At 45.2% G+C, this 17,181-nt stretch overlaps 1 protein-coding gene across 2 annotated transcripts in view; it reads left to right on the forward strand.

The window, feature by feature from the left end:
* MMP16 (matrix metallopeptidase 16) overlaps window positions 1-17,181 on the forward strand; it is a 469,099-nt gene that overhangs the window by 296,596 nt on the left and 155,322 nt on the right. The window contains exon 5 of one of the 2 annotated variants that reach the window (XM_085605315.1): window positions 8,651-8,728. The exons of the other annotated variant lie outside the window; for it this stretch is intronic. Coding sequence (XP_085461441.1) covers window positions 8,651-8,728 — 78 coding nt within the window. The remainder of the gene's footprint in view (window positions 1-8,650; window positions 8,729-17,181) is intronic. 2 annotated transcript variants of the gene reach the window in all.

The raw sequence follows: 17,181 nt of genomic DNA on the forward strand, positions 1-17,181 counted from the left end.
TTAAGGGATGAGATATCTGTCACCATTGTGACAGAGTAACCAGTCCACCAAGATCTAAATAAGGCCCTTTGACATTGATTACAAATAGTTTGCAACATTAAATACACTACTAATTATTCAGATACATTGTCAGATCAAGTCAAAGGTAAACAATTCCAATTGAAACAAAAAACAATACAATTCAAATAAACCACCCATAAAAAATGCATTAACTAAAGTTTAAAAAACTAAACTAAGAGGGTGTGGTTGATGCACTGGGGAGGAATGTAATGGTGCACATAATGTGATACATACCTTGGTGATGTAGTGGCAGAACAATGCAGTGGAAGGAGGCATAGTAACATAAAACCTTTTGGCACAAATTGTCAACTGGGGCATCATTTCTTCCAAATTCATATCTATGAGCACTGGCTGGATGTGCCATTGACAGACATTGTTGGTGATTAAAACACATTCATGTTTGGTTGGACGGAGCATTAGGTAGTCAATCGACTTCCTTGTTTGGATGAGAGAGTGACAGATTCAGAGGCAGTGGATGTGGATGACTAGTGAAACGAACACACAGAGTTCAGTTCCTTTGGCATATTGGTACATTTATCTTATGAATTAGGAAGAAGGACTTGTAGTGGTTTCCTGTAGTGGTTAAATATCACTAAGAAAGGGATGACATAAATGTAAATATATCAATGGCATTTGTCAGATTGATAGTGCTATAAATCACCAAAGAATGGGATATGACCCTTTAAATGTATCTTAAGCATTCTCAGAATCACAGCCATATAAATGGAGTGCCTGAAAATTGAAGGCTACTAAATGACTTGTAAAAAAGTAGATGCACAACAATCGGACCTTGTTTAATGAATCTTCAAGATGAGCATTTTATCTTCTGTCTCTGCCACCTGCAGGATGTTTCCTTTGTTGATCCTGTTGTACCAGAGAATGTTAGTCAAGGAGTGGTAAATATCACTCCAACATAGTATAAGCTTAGAGTTTCTCTACCCCTAGTGCCTTCAGTATTATTTCTTTTTTCGAACAGTGTGTTTAACAAATCATATTGCTCTTAGAAGCTCATTTAGAAATGAGAACATTTGTGGAATTTCTCATGGTAGCTAGCCTTCTTTGCAATCACCTCTTTGGAAAGGTACTCTTAAGATATGTTTGTATCACTGACTGAGGGATACCCAGACAACTCTCACAATCACCTAAATTGCCCCCACTGAAGTGCTTCACTTAACAAATACATGCATTTGAGAGGCCTAGAAGTATAATACCTCATATCAGTTGCTGAAAATTATTCAGCATTCCCTCAACAATTGTCCTTGCGCTAGCAGAGAGTGACATTTCAGAAGATCTGTCTGCATCCAAAAGCACCTTAGCCCTTTTATAATTGGAGTGTTGATGCATGCTCTTTTTAGGGAGCGTGTAACACATTCATACCTCTTCTAGAAGAAAAATATTCCACTTTGGGTGTATGTTGCCTGAAAATGAATCCCGAGGGCTTTGTCGTTTTCTCCACCAAAAAGGATTTTGCATCTTTTTAAAAGAAGAACTCTTAAAAATGGCGACTTCAGTAAGACATACAGATAACTTGGTTAATGTCCTTCAGTTTAACTTTAGATCTGTGTTAAGGGCATTCATTAAGTCCAATTACAATAACCCTAGATGCACATTTTAAAGTTAGAAGAGTTTGCCTAGCTCCTCGACTCATGAATGGAGAGAGTGTAGTCTGAAGTGTCGCCTCTCTACTAAATGTCCTGAAGTTATTTGGGCTAAGCTCAGGGAAATCTGAAGTAGCATCTTGTGAGTGTCTGCAGTACCTTCTTGTGAGCATCTACACTATTCCAGGAGTATCATATATACTTAATGGAAGAACTAAATTTTCCACACCTCACTGGATTTCATTTGCATCTACAGCTTGTTTGATAGGTTGCATCCTTATTCATAAACAACTTTTCTTCTGCATTTCTTCTACTTGGGCCCAATACAAGTCATGCACTAAATGGTCTAGTGTTTTCTTATATCATTTGCAGTTACCAATAACATGGGCATCAGGGGGAAGAAATTCTCCCCACTCCACATTTTGGGATATAACATGGAGGGATCAGCTTTTCCACACTAATACCCACATGTCTGAGCTAAGTGTTTCACCTGGAAACTTTGTTAGCTTTCTGTAGGAGTAGGTAACTCCAGTTACTGGCAATCGCACAATTTCAGAGCAATGAAGGACTATTTCACTAAATCCATATTTAGTAATTCATGAAGACCAAACATTTTCTTACCTTGAATAGAATGTCTACCTATGAAACGTCATACGATAAACATAATTCTTATTCACAAAATATATAAAAACATATTTTAAGTCTTAGGGCCTGATTACAGGTTTGGTGGCGTGGGAGTAGAGCGGTACTCCTCTACCCTGCTACCACACCACCAAACCCAAATGCCACCCACCTGGCAGAATATGAGTGAAATCATGGTCTGGTAGGCGGCTGGTGTGGCGTTCCTGTAGTGGTGCAGTTGAAAGGCTCAAATGTGAGCCTTAATGCTGCATCACCGTGGGACTGCCATAGCTCGTTCCAGCATGGCATGGGCTCTGAAGTCTATGCTGTGCTGGAACTGGGGGTGCATGCATACAGGGTGGCACAACATATTCCCCCCTGCATCCACCAACATACATACGGCAAGGGAGGCCTTGTAGGGCCCCCTATGCTCCCTGAGCGCCAGCAGTTTCATGGATGAGGAATCTCCATGAGACTGCTGGCGGCCAGGAAACTCGTAATATGCATGGCGGTGCCGCAGCGGCACCACCAGTATATTGTGAGCCCCTGATCACGGCACCATTCCCAGGGAATGCAGTTTCCGGGTGGTTGCAGCAATTTAATGACAGTCTGACCAACAAAGTTGTAATACAGTGGTTGGCCACAGTGAGTTTGGCAGTCCACGTACTGCCAAACTCCTAATCAGGCCCTTACTTACTTTGTTCAACTGTTCTGGCTTGGTTTATGGTAGTTAATTTTCTCTAGCTAGTTTGAGTATTTAACTGTGCAATATAAGACTCCTCCTACACCTTAAACAGGCGGCCTATAGGGCCCTCGTCACGGAGGCGGCCAGGGGCCTTAGCAGAGAGCAACAGGGGCGACTGTACGATGTGGGTGATAAGGCTGGCAAACTGATTGCGTGGTTGGATAAGAAGGAGAGAGCTAGTCGTGTGGTCCCGCTGATTGAGAGGATGGATGGTGTACGAATTACTGAGCCGGAAGGCATTGTCTCTTGCTTCGCGGATTATTTCCGCGAGGTATATTCTCCGGTCTCTCCCTGCTCGGAGGAGGATTCTCATGCCCTGCTGCGGGACATCGCGCTGCCCTCGCTTTCAGTGGAGGACAGGGATTCGTTGGATGCCGCTCCCACCTCGGATGAAATCGCCCTCGCCATACGCTCGGTCGCCTCGGGCAAGGCCATGGGCCCGAATGGCCTTCCTATTGAATTGTATAAGCTGCGACCGGATGTACTGGCACCTCACCTCCGCGCGATGTTCCTTGCGGCCCACTCGCGGGGCTCCCTCCCGCCGGACCAGCGTCTAGCTACCATCGTGGTTATCCACAAGGAGGGGAAACCGCGAGACCGGGTTACATCCTATCGGCCGATCTCGCTTTTGAATGCGGAGCCTAAAATCCTCGCCAAGGTGCTTGCTAACCGGCTGGTCGGCGTGGTGGGCGATCTGGTCCACCAAGACCAGTCCGGCTTTATTCCCCATCGCAACACGGCCCTTAACCTGCGGCGCTTGCACGGGGTGCTCGCGCGTGTTCCATTCGTGCGGGAGCCGGCCATCTTGGCGTCCTTGGACGCCACCATGGCGTTTGACACGCTCGAGTGGCCGTACATCTGGGCGATGTTGGCGAAATTTGGATTTGGCCCGGGATTCATCAGCTGGGTCAAATTGTTGTACTCTGACCCATTGGCGCAGGTGGTGGTGAATGGTCGAGTCTCGGCCCCATTCGTGCTGGGACGGGGCACGCGACAGGGTTGCCCCCTGTCGCCGCTCCTGTTTGCACTGGCCTTGGAACCTCTGGCGGAGTGGCTGCGGTGGCACCCTTCTATCCGTGGTCTCCGTTGGACCCCTGAGTATGAGGACCGCGTGTCCCTCTACGCCGACGACATCCTGTTGTACTTAGCCTCCCCGCGTAAATCACTGATTGTCCTGGTCGATGTTCTGCGCTCCTTCGGCCGTAACTCAGGTCTTGTCATCAACTGGGCTAAATCCTGTGTCTATGTGCTCTCCGGGGAGGCTCCTGTCCTCCCGCGGGGCTGCCCGATCCAGATTGCCTCGCAGGGGTTTCGTTACCTGGGCATCTATATTACGCTGGACCCGGTGGCCCGCTACGAGCGGAATTTGCTTCCCCCCCTCCAGCGCCTGAAGGAGGACGTCGCGCGCTGGCGGCGCTTACCGCTTTCGCCGCTCGGCCGGGCGGCATTGTTCAAGATGATGTCATTGCCGCGCTTTCTGTACGCATTTCAGAACTCGATGGACCTGGTCCCGGCGCGTTACTTCCGCGAGGTGGAGAGTTTGCAGCGCCGCCTGTTCTGGGACGGGAGGCCGCGTATAGCCCTGGCAAAGTTGACGCTCCCGTGGTATGACGGAGGGATTGCCCTCCCGGATATTAAGCGGTATTACTGGGCCTCCCAATTAGCTGCAATTAATCACGGCCTCTACGGGCCCGCCTTAAACCCGGCATTTGAAATGGACAAGATGCTCCTGCCCGGTGGCGATTACAATCGAGCGCTCTACACTAGCGTGCCCGATTCCCGCCTGACGGGACCCACGCGTGTCATGGTGCGAGTATGGCACGCGGCCAATGCAGCTATGGGATGGAAGGACCGTTTGACCCGGGCGTCACCGTTGTATGCGTCTGAGAGGTTGGGCTCCCTATGGACCTCGAGGGGCTTCGATAGGTGGGACACGATAGGCATCAGTACAGTGGGGGACCTCTGGACGAGGGGAGGATTCAAAACGTTCGAGACACTGCAGGCGGAGTTTCAGCTGCAGGGCAGTGAATACTTTCGATACCTGCAGGTCCGTCACGCACTGGGTTCTGTCTTCCCAGACGTGGCCGCCATCCCGGAGTCCTCCCCACTGGAGGATAGAGTGCTAGATGGCCACGTTCCGGACAGCACGATCTCCCTCATCTACAAGAAGTTGATTAATGACCGCTCGGGCCTACTGGCTGGGCTCCGCGAGGCTTGGGTTGCCGATGGGTTGGAGCTGGACGACGAGGACTGGATTTCCGCGGTGGCCTCCCCGAAGGAGGTGGCCATCCCGGCTCGCCTTCGCTTCGTCCAGCTTAAGATACTTCACCGGGTGTACATGACGGGGCCAGGGCTTCTGCGCATGGGCTATGCCGAGGATGGACTGTGTAAGCGTGGGTGCGGTGCATTGGCGACTTTTTTACATATTCTGTGGGAATGCCCGAGGGTGGGGCGATTCTGGCGTGGTGTGCATGAGGTCCTGCGAGCGGTTACGCATGTCGTGCTGGTGCCTGAAGCGAGGCGATGCCTGCTGAATGTGTGGGAACCGACCGACTACTCGGTTCCCCAGACGCGATGGGTGACGCTGGGTTATATGATTGCTAAACGTGACATCGCTCAACTGTGGGGATCCCAGAGGCCCCCGGCTGTGTCGGCCTGGAAAGAACACATGGATTGGTGCATGTTCCGAGAGAAGGTGGTGTATGTGGCGCGGGGTAAGCCTGGGGCGTGGCTGAAGGTGTGGGGCCCCTGGAACGCCTACCGCGGGGGTATTTGCGAGCCGCCATTGTTGCCTCCCGCTTCACCAGCTCCGTCCCCCTAGATGACCCCCTCCCTTAATCCCGGGCACAGTGCTTTCCCAGTCCCGGACCTATTCCCCTTCCCCTCCTTCGATCTTAGTGTATGGTTGGGGTCCCCCCATTTGAGGAGCATATATTGTCATTTTCGCTCTCGGGTTGCCTTGCGGGTGTGGTTTTATGTTGTTGTGTTGTATAAAACGAAACCGTATTGTGAGCTCAGAGTCATGTGGCCCACGTTGTTGATACCTCCTGCTTCAGCGTCTCTGTAACGCCAAGTGCCTCATTGTATACATGTCATTTATCTCTGTCACTTTTAGCGGCCGGCCGGAAGGTTGTAGGCCCATGCCTGTATATATTTGAGATTGTAATAAACGGTTTCAACAAAAAAAAAAAAAAAAAAAAAAAGACTCCTCCATATTTTAACACCCTTACGTATGCAATGCCATTTAAGGTCAAGATGTTGAGAAACGGTGTGAATGTTTGTTTCCATAAACGAACAACAACAATTGCTTTGTTCTTCTAGAAAAATATCAGTATTACTCCTTGTAGGTTTCATGGCATGTGATATAACAAGGGTTGAGAGCCCCATGCAGCTTCTTGTTCTAAGAAAAAGAGCATGATGCATAAAAAACAGCTGTGTAGTTTGGCTTACAGGATTTCTCTAAAGGCTGGAAGATTTGAGAATGTATCACATTTCAGACAAGTAAAAGAATATAAAGGATGCCATCTGCGCACCATGCCACTGTGCATCATACCTGGTCTGAAGTATGAAACTGGCAATCACGCTCAAGGCCTGTTTAATCTATTACATTTATTTGTATCAGTTACATAGAAGACATATCTGACACCATCCAGATTCTACCCAAGTCCTACCAACCCTTCTGACTCTTCGCCGCATTGTGAATCATTCAGAAGAGCAGAGACTTCAGATTCATGACCACTCAAAGCTAGTGTCATTGTGCCTGCACTTAGACCACCAACAAGTGCCAGTGATGTCCCCTTAAAAGTATGCTAGGTCTTCTGAGAAATATAGGTACTCATTCTTTGAAGTTTTAGAATCCCTACTGAGATGTCTGACCCTATAAAGTGCATTAACCCTGCTATTATTTTGTACCTATACCGATCCTATGAAGAGGTGCTCTTACCTACTTATGCTGGCTGTCAATGTACATAATGACCTGGGGGATGTTCATGTTGATGAGTGCAGTGCAGATTCCAGGACCAATCAATACTTGACTATATTGGGAGACTGCAACCAAGTGGCAGCACCATCCTAACTCTAACTTGAAGTCTTACAACAGCATACACACATTGCAGATCTATGCTTAACAGACAGAACGAGTGTAGTTTAAAGGGTAGACCGTTTGGATTTGACATTACTTTACATTGCTTTCTTCTGGACTTCACATAAGCCATACGAATGATTGATCCTCCGCATCTCTGTAATGATAATATCCTCAATCTAATTCAGCAGCGTGTTCTTTTCACTTTTTCAAAAAATACTTCTGAATACTCTGTGGAGAAAGAACTCCAACGGAATGATGTCTAAGGATTTTTTAATTACAATTTGTATTTGGCATATACTTCAGCAAAAAGCAGTAATTGTTTATCATTCAGTGTCCAAGAGTACTCATGCTGCAGCAAGGAAGCTGCCATTTATTGTCAGTCAGCACCTTAACAAAGGAGCATATTTAAAAATATTTTGATTTAGGTGAGTAAGCTGTGCAATATATAACATACTTGTAGAGGTGGATAGTTTACAAGGTTTTGGGTAGCCACGGGAACACATTTGTAACTTAAATGTTACATACTCAACTCTTAATGTATGAATGTATTTTTTATAGCTGACCTAGACTGCATGATCCAATGTTCCCAAACTGTTATGTGGCTGATGTATGAATTGCTCACAGTATTCATTCTTAGTTTTTTGTAAAATGTGAAATTTACCTGTTCTCTACAGTTTCCTTGTTAAACATGTTTGTACTATAACATTTTGACAATGTTAAGTAGTTTAGTGCATCTCTGAAGGTTCTATGGCATCGTACGTTGAAGGTTTGTCCCTCTTGATGAGTTCCGCAGACGCGAAGCAGGATGTAGGCACAAAATATTACTGTCTTAGGAATGAAGGAAGAAGCGATCTAGGTGCCCACAAAGTAATAATAGTTCTTCCTTTTCAATGGACTTTCACAATACCACACACCCCAATGCCTACCCACATGGCACCATAACACAGTGATGCTGTTCTTTTAGTTAGAAAATTGTGAAAATGTATTATGCGTAGTGTGAGACATGGAGTTCTGCAGGGCACTGGCATGAATGGAAACATGTTGGTTTAATATGTTAGTATAGATATTGATGATCTGTGGCATGTTATTCTATGGAAAATCTGTATTAATGGGTAAGTAATTGGTGAAAACCATAAAAAGTGCACATTTTAAGTTTTTCTTTTATCATTCAATTTAACACTGCACTGCCATGCACCATGCACCCTTTGCAAATTACCCCTTTTATTAACAAAACCTCCTTGAAAGTGGTCTACAATGTATTTGTAACATCAACTTATGTGCTCTGATTTGTGTTAGGACGTTGAGCTTTGCAGGAGGCCGCTAGTCAGACAGACATGTTGCACATGCTTCCCCTTTCATTCATGCGCCCTGTGTACTCCCAGGCTTCAGCATTGTTAACCGGTGTATCATGCAGTGTGTGCTACACTGTAGCTTTTGCATTGCACTTCATGGCTCCTTTTCTCACATTTCATGAGAATGCAGTGCTTGTGAAAGGTGCTGATTTACCAGCATTGGATACTGAAGTCCTCCATTTATCCACAGGCCATGTACAGCATGGGCAGTGGCTGAGCAATCTTCCCCTCACTGCCCCACCAATGAGGTTCAACCCTGCTTCAGGAGGTAAGAGGGCAATTTAACCTGTACAATGCCTGACCTCTCTGCTGTCAATCAATGTGTTTTCATATTAACATGATCAGAGGATGTTTTTTCAATGAAAGGGAACATAAACATAAATTGCATATACAATGTTGTTAGTCCCACTGTATCAGGAAATATTTTGAATAAACTCTTTAGATAAAGTTGGAAGTATCAAAACAGAGTTATATCATCATGAATAAGTCCAGTGGTGGCAATTATTGAATTCATTGTACTTTAGCTATTTATCTTTGCAATCCATGACATTAAAAGGCTCCACACAGTTGGTGTGCTTAATGTGTAATAGTGTGTTAATTGTAATCTTTGAGCAAACTGCAGTTTGATACTTTAAAGCTTTATTACATATGTTCAGGGTTAAGCTTAAATTATATGCCACTTAGGGCCATATTATCGAAGTGCCCCAGGGTGCAACTGGAGTTTGCACCTGCTTTGCGTGCCCCCGGAGCACATTGGTATTACAGAAGGGGCCGCAGACGCTTGTACGTCCCCTTCTGTAATACTGAAAGTGCTGGTGCACATACAGCGCCAGCGCTTCCTCAAGAGATGGTTCGCTCATTTGCCTAGGGGTGTGGCTCCATGCAGATGAGAGAATCCCTTTGCCTCTGCACCTGTGGGGTATTACAGACGCGGGTGCAGAGGCAAAGAAGCTCTCAGGAGGCGCACTGATAGTGCACCACCAAAAAGGTGGCACACTGTCAGTGCACCCCCGATACCAGTCCTCTAGAGGGGGGAAATGGGGTCCCATGGAACCCCCAGACATCCCCTTGTAGGCAGGTGCAGACACTCACTGCACCCGCATGCAAGGGGATCTCAATTCCCCTTTCAAAGTGCAGGCGTGTTGCCGCTTCAATCACTAAGCTACCAGGTATTTGGTCTTTGATGGAGTGTTTGTGTCCATAAGCTTCCTTGACTCTCCAGTTAGATATAGTTAAGCCGTCAAGGTGTAGGTCTAGGTAAAGTGCAGCACAACTATCGGGGTTGTAATAAATTTAAACAGGAAGCAATTTAGGGAGGCCTAAAAAATATTCAAATAAATTTAGAGTATAACTGGTATATGCAGATTTTAGGAAACAAACAAAACACAACAAAGAATACAAAAGTACCTTGATCCAACATATCTAGAAAAACCAAGGCCCCATGCTATGCAAACCACGTTCTATTCCCAGTCACTAAAATAACATGAACTTCTGTACAAGGAAAGAACATTGTGAAAGGAAAGCACATATAATGCAATAATGCAACTATGGAAATGTTTGTGAATGTATAATGATCAAAAATACTAATTGGTCACTATCAACACACCGTAAAATTGATGATCACCATGTTCTTACGACAGTAGATTTTATAAGGGGGGTAATGTTTGCTGTTCGTGACCACAGTTTTTAAGAACACAGAGAACAATTCAGACACAAGTTTTTTCAGTGGAACATGATTTGCAGTATACTTTGTAACTTGCAAAGGAGGTGTGTTTACTGTGTACAGGGATGCAAGTCTATTTCCTGGGTTCTAACAATAGTGGTGTTTGTAGTTCAAAACCTGGAGGTTCTGAAGGCTCTGTATAGTTGGCTCCTCACTATGGTGGGGGGTTTGGGTGTGTGAGGGTAGGATTCATCTATGCTTTTGGGGTATATACGAATATTTTGATGAAGGTTAGAGGAGCTTCACGGTGAGGTGTCCTTTTCTCTAGACTTCTTGGCTTCGCTGTAGGCTTCCACATAGGAGAGGTCAGCAGAAGCAATAAGGCAGACATGTAGATATTTAATGAGGGCTTTTAAGCCTGCTTATAAACCAGGAAGGAACAGAGAGAACATACTGGAAGAACTAAAAGAGTTGACACATGTCCAGGTCCACAAATATATTTAACAAATTAGATACAAGGTCAGCCTTATATGTGTAGGTTTATGTAGCTTGTCAGTGACTGACCCACTGCCAGTGCTAGGGGTGTGCAAAATCTGCATCACTTGCTTTTGCATAACTATGTGTAAATCCAGGAAAATATGCATAGTTACACAAAATGCGAATGTATCATTTTGCACCATATTTTAAATGCTTCCTTGCATTACTTTTTGATGTTTGGTGTATTTCACAGTCAACAAATAGCACACAAAAAATACAAGTGGCACGAACAAGAGTTGTTCATGTTCTGACCTTTTGCATTATTCCTGCATGCTCGCAGTAACACATTGCATTGAATGTCATGTAATTATGCAATGTAGCATAATTATATAATTTCGGGACATTTACACAATGAGCATGATGCAAAATTCCTGAAGTTATGTGAATTTGCCAGTGTTTCCTCCACTGTCTATGGTTCCAGCATATCACAGCCCTGCCAAGTACCACGCATCATGCGCTAGACTAACGCATTTCGGTGGTCCCCATCACCGCACTGAAGTGCATTAGTCACTCATTTATAGCGCTCAAGGAGCACTACGAGGCACACACAAGGTGGCTGACCTGCGATGCATAAGTAAGCGTCAGCGGCTGTGAGTGTTGTCGACAGTGTGCACTGCGCTGTGTTAAACTTGCAGTGTTAAAGATTGGAGTCCGTTTTCAGTGGATCACTGCCTTGTAATGCACCTCGCGCAATAACTACACGCCACGCTGACTTGAAGCGTAAAAGGCAATTTTATTATGATAAGGTTATCATACTCCAACATTTATTAACATAACAATGCAACTCTATAACTTTATTCAACAACAATAACCCATACCCTTCAACGATTTTCCAAACGTCTCACCTGTTTCACTCCTCCCCATTCTTGCTCCCTTCTCACCTTCACAGCCCTCTTAAACATCCTCTCTTACCTTTCTTCTGCTGCACCTTGCATCCAGCGCTCCGCCCTCATTCACCTGTGTACCTTCCCCCCCGAGGGGTGGCTCCACCCATCCGTGACTCACCACCCCTCCAAAGTTCCGCAACCCAAAAGGGGTAAAACCCATCCTAAACTGGTGTGCTTAACTCTCACCCCCTCTTCCCTTTAACTGTAGGGTGGGTGGATCAATTTAAACAACCTTCCCTAACCCAGTGGTGCGAGGTGTTAGGAAAGAGGCCGGAACCTCCCTCCCTAACACCTTCATAGGGACCACCGGCCAACCACTAAACCCCCCCTCATGACCCCCACCACCTTGTCCTTTCGGGCGCACCCAAAGTACACCAGGGGAAGACTGGTCTGCGACCCTGCTTCTCCCGGAGGCCGACAATGCGGGCAGCGTTGCGGCTCGCTTCAATCAAGTCGAGCCTGGCTGACGTCTCTCAGCACCACGTGATCTGGGTCAGCCTGCTGGGAAGAACAAAATCCAGATTCATTCCTGCTGTGGCAGCACGTAGATCCGGGGGGCGGTGCCATGCCTATTCTTTCATGGCAAGGCACCTGCCCGACTATCTCTGCTTTCTGACCATTGGGTGGCCGCAAGCAGTCACTGTGGCGGCAACTTTGCTCTTCAGATAAGTGTCGCCGGCCTCTTTGTCTAGGCGCGAGATGACCCCTTTGACAGTCAGTGCTGCTGTGTGCTACTGAGGGGGGAGGTTGTGCACACCGAGTGACCATCTCAGGAGGATGCTTTTCACCATCTCCGCCCACCCCATATCAGCAACCCCTCCACGCAGGTGAGCATTTCACCACCGCCTGGGCACAGGGCATAAAGAAATTAGTTACACATTGGTCACTTTTCCAAATGTTTGTCTCAAAGCCCTCAAGTAAGTGAGGTCTGGGCATGCCTGAATTTTATGGTTAAAGACAAACCTATTTGGAAGAATGCATTCTGCTCTTAGGTTAGTGATTTGATGCCTGTGCGCCTATAATGTACGATTCATTTTGCACTGCACCAGTAATTATCACCTGCGTGCCCAGATGCGATTTTGAAGAGTCTGAAGAGGGACATCTGGTAGCAGGAAGACAGAGATCTGCCTTTCCGATCTGCTTTGCAGTAAAGAGGCCACTTTTCAATGTGGTTTTGCCCGTCACCCGCTCTTTACTGTTTGACCAAATGGTGTGATCCTGGGCAAATACTTTTATTTCGCCAGGCCTACTTCTATTCATTATTACATTTGAGAGCACATTCATATTCGTGAGTTCTGGATTGTGCACTGTGAAAACATTTCTAATAAACTGTCCTACTGTGAAATGCATTTGGCAGAGCAGATGTGTCGCAGTTTAAGACCACTACTGGCAGCTGTTACATTTCCCTAGTTGCTACATTAGAGGCCAGTTCAAGAGCTCAGCAAGCTTGTGAAGGAGAGTTGTGCTGGCAGGATGTTGTTTCCCCTGCAGTCTGCCTGCCAGCCAGCACCTACTCAGGTGCTTGGCTAATTATTTACATACAGGGACCCTGTCCACCAATCCTAGAGGAGAGGCATGCAGCAACCTACAGCCTTCTACTTATCTCTCAGCACTGTGTGAAGCTCACTTGCCCACCCTGACCAACAGCCTGGCCAAAGAGAAGATGCTCGCTGGGCCTCTGATGACACAAGAGATGAGAGCCCAGCAGAGCACAGATGGTGAGTGCTGTATAATCATGGGGGAATAATCATGTCTTTCAGAGTGTGTTTCTGGGGTAAATACATCACATGACTTAAAGAACAAAATGTTCTACAACTATTCCGGTCTTTCTTCTTCATGTAACCATGTATAAAACTAACCATGATATAATTTAAAGAAAAGATGCTCATAGATCATGCAAGTTAAATTGATGGGAAAATAAATATTTTTTTCATTTACGTTTACCTTATGAAACTTAATATTATCACTGTAGGTTGTTGGTGTAACTAGAGAGAGACAGATTTGTGCCCTGTTTGGTGCTTTGGGAATTATTGATTTCTTTATTCATAGTGCCATGAGGTGCTAACCAGCAATTAAGGCACTGTGTGAATATACAATAGTCGTCTTAAAAAGCAGCTCTACTTTAGTGACCTTCCATTTCAAGGATTTTGCAGTAGTTTGAAGATTTTTTGTAGAGGTTTTCATTGCTCAAAAGGGTGTCATTTCTTATATTAATGTCTTTCTGTAGACTACATTGCTTAGTTTTACATGCGCAAAAGGACTTTTTCATTGCTCAAATGGTTGTAATTTCTGATATTTATACGTTTTCCTCATCTTCATTGCTTGATTTTGAGAGAGAAAGTGTCACTCATAGTCGTTGAATGTCACTCATTATTACACTGAAATTATGAAAATGTTACACATAAGCAATCTGAAACCTTGGCAGCTATGATATCGTGTTGGAGCACAGTTTCTCTCTTCATAGTGGAGACTTGGACAGATCCAACTCCAAAAGGCAGGGGTCACTGTCTACATATGGACAAGCAGACACACCTTCCATGGGTTTGCTCTGGTGAAAGAAATACGTATTCTGTCCAAACAGCCCTGAAATCAAAGGACAGCAGAGGAAGACAGTAGTGGCTGGCATGTCTCGCTGGTGGGGGGGGGGGGTTGCGCGGGGTGGGGAGAGTCGCACGGGGGTAGTCATGCGGAGGTTGTTAATTTAATTCATAAATAATAAAAAAAACGATTTAAACCTAACTTTTCGCCTGCAGGGTCCTGCGTCTTCAGGAAGCAGGCAGCCTCAATCCCCTCCCCTCCCTAAGCCAATCACAATGCTCCAGTCAGGCCACCACCCAGGAAGGGGCTTACGGGGAGGCCATGTTCTCCATGTAGGCTGCATTGCAGCTTGCATGGAGAACCATAGAGTGCGCATGACTGGTTTGGGCAACCCTAGAGGGCCGACCAAACAGTCAGCGGCCTCAGCAGTGGCCTCAGCAGTGGGCACACCACTCCTCCCCTGCCCTAGACCCCGAAACCAAACCCTTCTGCCTTCACGCAGTGCGAGGAGCAGAAACATAAAATGGTAGGTATTACCATTTTATGTTTCTGCTTCTCGCACTGCGAGAATGCAGTGGGGCATCGCTCCTCTGCCCTAGTGTAGGAGCCACCCTTGGAGGAAGAAGTGGGTAGGTCAGGGAGAGAGGTTGTCCTCTGTGATTTATTATTCATCCACCGTTAGCATCCAACATTTTTACAAAAATAATTTTCTTACAAATTTACAGATAACCCTAAACCATGTGCTCAAATAGTAATTTTGATCATGCACATGTTCTGATGGTTTCACTCATTATTGCAAATTCTCATAGTATCCGTGAACATCCCATGCACCTAAAAATAATAAAACCAAATAAGTCACATCTGCCCAAGCATGCCTCTTAACTTGTTTTACATGGGCAGGTACTCCACTTATATATAATATTCTGCCAACAACCATGGATTGTGCAGAGCGAAATGGGGCTACATCCTTCAAACTACAAAGTGTGGGAATCAATGGGGTTTTCCCCATCATAGGGCACAATAAAGTATACGCATGAGAACTACATTTTAAGACGTGCCTGACAAGATGGGGTCCTCAAACTATGCCAAAATTAAATGATGCAGGGAAGCGACGGATCTACCGGATAAAATAAAAAGTGGCAGGTAAGGCACAGCTTCTGGTCAGATCCTTTATTTGTTATCCACTAGCATGCAATCTGTGCACACCTATGTAAAGCAATTATTTGTGTGTTTGGAAATTACTTATTTAGTTTTGGAACACAAGAAGTAGTACTCTTATTTTCTAAATGAAGTCATATAGCTACTCTGTAGGTGAAGATCGTTGCTCTGCATATTTTTTTTCTTTCATAGCACCACTCAATTCTTCCCTGCAATTTATCTTGCATGCTGCACATAGTAGGGTCTTTGTGGGCTAGCTGGTAAGATGTTGGCCATGTGACTGAAATCAAATGTTTGAAATTTTGGCTTTGCCACTTGACAACTTTCAACAATTCTGCGAAATCACAATTTGCCTAATACTTTACATTTTTAATCTGTCATACTAAAAGTGCATAGAAAGGAACTATATGAAAAGTGGAGATTTTTCATAAACCCCAGCTAAAGCTACAGCAATCGTTAAAGCTCACTATGAACAGTAATGTCTCAGACCTAGCTCTTTGGATTGTGGGCCACTTCCTTTGATACTCCCACATGTCAGTGATACTGAAATTCTTGCATTGCATTTCTCCAACCAATATATCACACGGTCAGCATTGTTACTCAGGGGCAGCTGCTCGGTTTGAGTGAAGGAGTGTCGCCCCGCTTAAAAATCCCCCCAAAGCCCGAGATGAAAAATAAAATGGTAATTCATTACCATTCATTTTTCATCCTCCCGCCCTGAACCGAACGTCAGGACAGGGGCGGGCCACTACTGAATGACAGCAGCAGGGAGAGGGGTGGACAGTATATGCACTTTTCAAAGTGTGCATGTCCCTCTGGCTGGCCCTCTTGAGACGGCCAGCCAGATATGTGCACTTTGAAACCTCTAACCTAGCACCAAGTGAGGCCGCTCCCTCCAATCGGGGTACTGCTCTCACAGCATGAGAGCTGCGCCAAGATTGGTTTAGGGAGTTTCCTGGTGGTGGGCGAGCTGCAGTCGTGAGAGGTTCGGAGCAGGTGGTCCTGACGTAAGGTAAGTTTATTTGAAATATATTTTAAGTGTACTTTTGCTCATACACATGTTTATTTTCATATTTTTTAAATATACTTGAGCTCACGTGCTGACCCGCCACCCCTGTTGATGCCAGCCGTTGTTACTATTTTGTTACTATTTTTACATTTCTTAATAAATGTGATTTTGAAGTCCAGTTTTTGAGCCTATAGTAAGATATTCTTGGTGATTTATTTTTGGGGTCAGTTTGGAAAAGGGCATCAGTAAAATAAGCAGTGGCTCCTAACTTACCTCGTTATCTCAGTTTTAATTGAGCTGGGCTGGGAAGGCAAACCATGAAGGATTACACTGTAATGTGCTAAACAGGATATTATAGTTCAAAATCTCTGTTACCCTTCCTTCCAACTTGCCCAATTATGTTCATTCAAGATTGGACATGAACTTTGAGCTATAAGAAGCTTTAATTTGAAATAATTATATTAGGATCCTTATCAGTTATCTCATTGTTTACATCTAGTAATGTTTAGAATGGCACAGTACCTTCTTCTCATTTCATGTACCTCTGCTTAAGCTGTGCATTATGTCAGAAGTCCTTTCCTTAACCAGAACGTTAAAGATATCCAGAATCAAAATATGCTTCTCCATGACTTTGAAGAACCAAACATTAATCTTTAGTTAGGAGACCAGGTACTAAAGAGAAGTATTAATATTCTCTGGGTACAATTTCTGATAACTATACCATGGCTCGGTGTGATGAGGTAGAAGACCATTGCCTTGAAAGAGGCATTTGGCCATGAGTTGTGGTCCATTACTGTTTTTTCATTGCCATACAACAATCCAGAGGAAACACAGTTTTAATCACCCATTTGCAAAAGGCAACTCATGAATCATTGACCTTAGCCACCTGATGGATTATGTGTGTCTTCCAGGATGGTCCAGCTGGGTTT

This window comes from Triturus cristatus, chromosome 5_1 (genome assembly GCF_964204655.1).
Source record: "Triturus cristatus chromosome 5_1, aTriCri1.1, whole genome shotgun sequence".
NCBI lineage: Eukaryota > Metazoa > Chordata > Amphibia > Caudata > Salamandridae > Triturus > Triturus cristatus.